At 56.6% G+C, this 6,000-nt stretch overlaps 2 protein-coding genes across 2 annotated transcripts; one reads left to right on the plus strand and one right to left on the minus strand.

The window, feature by feature from the left end:
* Positions 1–1,253: 1,253 nt before the first annotated feature.
* BO66DRAFT_420614 (O-methyltransferase) lies at positions 1,254–2,733 on the minus strand (the record flags this gene model as incomplete). The annotated part of the gene is made up of 6 exons (XM_025649887.1): positions 1,254–1,454; positions 1,491–1,516; positions 1,588–2,048; positions 2,133–2,256; positions 2,338–2,455; positions 2,539–2,733. The coding sequence occupies 6 exons, from the start codon at positions 2,731–2,733 to the stop codon at positions 1,254–1,256; spliced, it is 1,125 nt and encodes a 374-aa protein (XP_025503810.1).
* A 1,139-nt stretch (positions 2,734–3,872) lies between these two features.
* BO66DRAFT_374662 (putative integral membrane protein (Pth11)) lies at positions 3,873–5,893 on the plus strand. The gene is made up of 6 exons (XM_025645611.1): positions 3,873–4,490; positions 4,553–4,609; positions 4,672–4,739; positions 4,809–5,188; positions 5,262–5,357; positions 5,453–5,893. The coding sequence occupies exons 1-6, from the start codon at positions 4,289–4,291 to the stop codon at positions 5,787–5,789; spliced, it is 1,140 nt and encodes a 379-aa protein (XP_025503811.1). The 5' UTR covers positions 3,873–4,288; the 3' UTR covers positions 5,790–5,893.
* The last annotated feature ends 107 nt before the right edge of the window (positions 5,894–6,000 follow it).

Here is a 6,000-nt window from a genome sequence, read left to right on the forward strand (position 1 = left end):
AAGAAGGGGAAAATGCGGGGACTCCACGAGGAAAGGAAAAGAATTCGGCCAATGCCGCCGTCGCACCAGCCGAGCCGTGCTGCCCACTGCCCACCACCACGTTCAACACCACCCCTCGGCAAAACTCCGGCGAATCCATGACATTCTGCAAAGCAAGAATCCAGAGGAATTCAACTCTGGGAATTCGACGCTGGGACCCATCCGAGCCACGCGGTTTGGGGGGAGTTGTGTCGCTTGGTGGCGGGTTTGGCGCTTCGTGACAGGCTCGTATCCCTCGGGGGCCGGGGCAGGCATTGTGGGTCCAGCTGGCTGTCGGTAATTCTTGCCCTCCCCTGCACTTTTTCTGCAGCAATTGGTGTTGCGTGGGGAGAATTTTGTGGGGTTGCGGTGCAAGAACCCGAGGATGTGGCTCGCTCGCACAGTGTGCGAGGTTATCATCACTCACATCGTGCCATGTGTGTCTCCTGTTTGGGGATGGTTGCCATGACTTCTGCCGTCTAAGCAGGGCTTCGGTCCTTTCTGCCCGGTTTCTTCAGCTTCCTTCAGCATTAGTCAGGGATGGCTGAGTGGAGTGGGGCAATTCCTCTGGGGTAATGTTGACTTGAAGAAAACTCTTTTATGTTGGATATATTTGGGCTCCGAGGCGAAGGGTTTACTCAGCGAACATGAAAAATACCTTCATAGGTTACACATGTCAGCGAATGTAGAAAGAGCCCACGTAGAAGGAGTTCTCTAAAGTTGTGCGGTTGAAATTGTAGGTGAATGGGTCTATTCACAATCCCGAGCACGGCTCCCTCACCCCGCAAGTTGGGGTTGCCGACGGGGAAAACGCGGGAAAGGAGAAAATGAACGCATGCCTTACTAGCTGTCCATTAAAGAGCTAGTATATGTACGAAGAGGGCAGGTCGGGTCTAGCTCTTGGCCCGAATCGGCACCCATAAGTAATCCCATCAGGAAATGTCCACGACCATCATGAATCAAAGCGTTTTCCATCCAGACTCACAACCACTCCTTCCGATGACCCATCGTCATCCGACATTCACCCACTCCGAAAATCCTCGACCATACTCGTAGTTCCGGTTAAGACTTTTACAGCAGACGGAAAACTCTAGAAGTTAGCGCCATGTGGCAGAGCTTGGCAAAGGACTGGCCAGGAAAACGGTGACTGACTGATTCACCAAGAAGCCAACCCCCGATGTTCGGAATCACTCCAAGCGGGCCTCCACGACCCTCATCGGCACCCCGGGGCTCTCTCAGACCTGGACCAACCGCAGCCCCGCCGCGTCGAACAGGCGCGTAAAGTCCTTGGCCGTCCGCTCGGTCCCGCCAAACGTCATCATCGTGTGATCCATGTAGGCGTGGGCCATGGTGGCGCCGACCTCGGGCAGGATCGTCTCCATGATGAGGAGGCGGGATTTCTCCCGGTCCATCGCGGCGGCCAGGTGCGTGAGGATCTCTCAGACCTCTGCGTCGGGCTAGTCGGGCAACACGCGGCGGATGTAGTACACCAATTCGCCTGGGGTGGAGGGGTAGGGTCAGCTTGCTGGATGACTTTGATGCAGAGTCAATATAGCCCTCGTGATGTACCTTTCACAGGCTGCGGGGTGAAGAAGTCATGGGCCATCGGCTCGATGCCATGGCGGGCCATCTCTGGCCCATTGTCGCTAATGACACTGGCGCGGTCTTGGAGGATGAACCGTCCCGCTAGGCTGGGGGTGTTCTGCTTGATCTGGCGCACGATGTGGCCTCGTCCACCCCCGACGTCGACGATGTCGACGATGGTCGGCTGATCCGCCTGCGCCAGCGGACTCAGTCGCTCCACGAACGGGTACAGCCCGATCTCGGCGAGGAGGGACTCCTCGGTGACCATCGCGTTGTTGAGTCGGGTCAGTCGCTTGGGACTCTGGGAGATGTGCTCGAACTTCGTCTGGCCCTCGCAGTGATGCACGAGAGTGTATGGGTTGCTGCGCAGGCCGATGCGGTCCTGCCACTGGTGTTGGCGGAGGAATTCGCGGGTGCGCAGCATCGCCGGGCAGTATTCATCGACCCTGGTCTCCCGACATCGGATGGTGAGCGGACAATTACTGGTTGGCTGACAAGGCAACCTAGTTGAGACGCGGACGACAACTCACATGAAACTCAGGACGGCCCGCATCGGAGGAGCGAGATAGATCTCCGAGTTGGGGGGGTGGGCATACTCTTCCTCGCCGGTCTCGCGAAACGGTCCGAAGGGCGTGACAGCCCGCATCATGCGCACTGCAGCACGTCACATCGTTGTCCCAACGCACCGGCCACGGGTCACCTCCATCCAGGAGAAAGGAGCTCACGATCGCACACCTATGATTCCCTTACTCACCCCAGTTCGGGCTGCTATGTCCGTGGCTGACATGCTCTGGCCGCCGACCGGGATGGCATCGAAAACTCGGCTTCGAGGAGCGTGCGGATAGCGCCCAGACTGGCCATCTAAGGACCTCAAATGCATCTTGTCAATTTCTCGGTGATACGGAAAAGATAGATGACCTGTCCGCCCACGCTTACATTCTCAAAATTGGCGAAGACCAGATCGGCAGGCCCGCGAGTGGCCTGCACTAGGTGCATCGCCTTGACCAGCAATTCGTACCGTGCATTCTGGTGGCTAAGCGAAGTTGCATGGTTTCGGAACTGGCCGACAGACTGCACCACCTCGTCTAGACACTGCTCGATGCGATCGATGCTGGGATCGAGAGGCGCCATGACAGGTTACACCGGCTACACACGCACACGGACAAGTTCGGCGGAGAGGCAGGATATTGTATCCGGAGACCAAGGGGGAAGGGGCGCCGCAAAGCCTTATAGATTGGTTCTTTTGCACGGGGTGCATGCTAAGAAAGGGGATTGGAGGGCGGCCGATGTAGAGGGTGAAAATTGATACATCTCGAAAGGCAAATCAGGGTCTTATTGGCTAGACTCAAAAAGGCAACACGACCTGCAGGAATATCCAGATGCCATTCGTGGGGCATTTGGGCCAGTGATTAGATCGACAGGAGATTTTTCCTGGTGCATTGTTGTGATGATGCTGGCATCGAGTGGGTCCGACACCTGTCACATTTGGCCCTTTGCTCTCTCCTTTCTGCACGGATGCTCACGGAATCTCAACGCCTTCAGGGGACGACGACAGAAAGACCAGGCGGAAGTTTCGCGGCGTTCTCCAGAGCCACCAAGCCACTTTTCTGACGAAAGTTACCAAAATGTTTCGGAGAGGGCGCGAAAAGGCTGGCAAAGGCTGACGATGGCGGAATCAGGGCTGGAGGAATAAGCGGGGGAAGGAAGCCCTGATCTCTTGACTTCTTTTTCCGCGCTGCAACCACCGTCTTGGCCAAAGCCTAATCCCACCAAACAATCCATCTATCCAAATGACTCGACTTCATCTCTGACAAATACACGTTCACCGACCGGTGGACATCTGTTCTTTTGTTTTTCTCCTGAGGTTTTGGTCGCTGCCGTCAAAAGAATAGGAGGAATTGCACCAGCAGCTCCAAGGGAAAGCAAGCACATCCCGCAACGGGGAAGATCTGAGATAGGGGCAAGCTGCGCTATCTGGATGCCTCCGCAATTATTGATCTTGCGTCCGGCCTTTTTTGCTTCGGGATGCGACTGGATGACAGGTCGTCTCCGCAAGCAGCGATCCTAGCCTGTCAATCGCAGAAACGGTGCGATCGTCAGGGAACTTACACCAGCACGTACTGTACTTGGCCAGCCCGCCCCCCCTACGTCTGGAGAACAAGGTCAATGTCCCAACGCTTGGACCCTCTCCTGCAGAGACCAGGCTCCGGCAGAGACAATAGGGTTGATCGGGGCCTTGTTGGGGGATTTTGGGTTTGTTTGCGATCGAGGTGTCACTTTGTCGGACCCATTGCGAGAAACAGTGGGTGATGGTATGCTGTGGATGGTGGCGGTAATGGTCCGACCACATCGAGCTGGGCGTCAGCCAAGGAGGTACGATCGCCCTGCCCGCCCAGACTATGCAATGCAGGAGAGGAGACTATACCGGTAGTCGATGCATTTTGCATATGATCTCTTCAATGGGCCCGGGAGGGGGACCGAAAGTACGAACGAGCGAGCCAAAGGCTTGATTGGAGTGACAGGATATAAAGAAAAGCATGGACACAGGGTTGGCATGGTGGATTGTTCATTCCTGACCTGACGCAGCGCTTCTTTTCAATTGCATGCTAAATAGAGCTGCTGCTGCTGCTGCTGCTCCAACCACTGCCGACCGGGACACCCAGCTGTTTCTCCACCCAACTCCATCATGTCAACGACCACATTGGATTTGAGCCAGGTGCCGGCGTCAGACCCGCCCCCGGGCGTCACAGCCAACTTTGAGGACCCGGAGAATCAAAACTACCAGATCTATTCCATCAACATCGCCCTTTGCTTGACGGGAACGGTGGTCCTGTTGTTGCGCCTGTATACTCGGATGTTCCTGCAGAAGACGATCGCAATCGACGACTGTAAGCTAGCTGCATGCATTGATGCCAGCTGGGTCAACCAAGCTGACGGAGGCGCTCACCAGGGTTTTGCATCTGGGCTCAGATCTGCGCGTGGATTTTCGCGATTCTCGGGATCGTCAGTAAGTTAACGAGAGGTTTCTCGAGTGCGCCGCCCAGCCAGCTAAGAGTCCAACCTGAACAGATATCGACAACGGGTATGGCCTTCATATCTGGGACCTGCACCTCGACAAGATCAAGCCGTTCAAGCAGGTATGCATCTGGTCTCCCCCCACCAAGTGGTGTATCTGCCCTCAAAACTCCCTGACTAACCCCATGTAGAATGATCTGGCCGGCGAGGACGTCTTCGTCGTCGGCATCTGGCTGGTCAAGACCTCGATTCTGCTGTTCTTCCTGCGCCTCAGCCCGGAGAAGCGCTTCCGGCAGATGACCTACGGGATCATGATCTTCGTCGCCGTCTACAACATGATCAGTCTGCTCGTCTTCACGCTCGGCTGCATCCCCGTCCAGGCCATGTGGGACGTGACGCTGATGCCGACCGCGCGGTGTGTCGACCAGCTGGCCTTCGTGTATGCCAATGCGGCCTTCAACCTGTTCTCGGACATCATCACGCTGGCGCTGCCCATCCGGCTCTGCTGGTCGCTGCAGACCACCCTCAAGCAGAAGGTGCTGCTGATGATGGTGTTGATGATGGGTTCGTTGTAAGTGCCCCTAGCCCGTGCTGCTTTTCATAATCAGTTGCCCGTGTGATTGCGTGGCTAACTCGGTCTCCAGCGCCTGCGTGATCGCGATTGTGCGAATCGTCACCATGATGCCCTTCATCCACGACGGCGACTTGACTTGGTACAAGGTGACCCTGGCGAAATGGGCGTATGTTCTTCTCAAACCCCCTTCCCCTCGTCCCCCGTCCCCCTCGTAACGAGGTGCAACAACACCAACTGACTGGATCTGGTTCCATCCAACAGCATGGTGGAAATTAACGTGGGCATCATCTGCGCGTGCCTCCCCGTGCTCCGGCCGCTGCTGCTGCAACTGGCCCCGCACATCTTCGGCGGCAGCAAGGTCTCCAGCGCGGGCAAGCCCCGCGGCCACGGCAGCGACGGCAGCGACGAGGCGGTCGGGGCGCGCAAGAAGGTCATCCGCAACTGGGACTACCTGTCCACCCTGCGCAGCACCGCGGTGCCGGTGACGCAGGACGACGTCGAGGCGATGCACGAGATGGTCAAGCACGACGCCGCCCGCGAGCATGAATCCGGGATCCACATGTCGACGGATTATTCGGTCACGAGCAAGCGGGACTGAGCGTGTCGTCTATCTGGATAGAAGTTAAATAGGTCCGATTCAATTGATTGGATTGCTGGGTGGATGGATGGGTTCCTGTTCCAGAATGGCGGGATGAATGAATGGGGAGTGCCCGACGGGGCGGGCGGACAGAACAGTTAGGGTTCAAACAGCCCCCTCTTTTTATTCTTCTTTTTTTTTTCTGATTCGGTGATAGGATGGGAATGTGTCG

The sequence above is a fragment of the Aspergillus aculeatinus genome (genome assembly GCF_003184765.1).
Source record: "Aspergillus aculeatinus CBS 121060 unplaced genomic scaffold BO66scaffold_25, whole genome shotgun sequence".
Classification (NCBI taxonomy): domain Eukaryota; kingdom Fungi; phylum Ascomycota; class Eurotiomycetes; order Eurotiales; family Aspergillaceae; genus Aspergillus; species Aspergillus aculeatinus.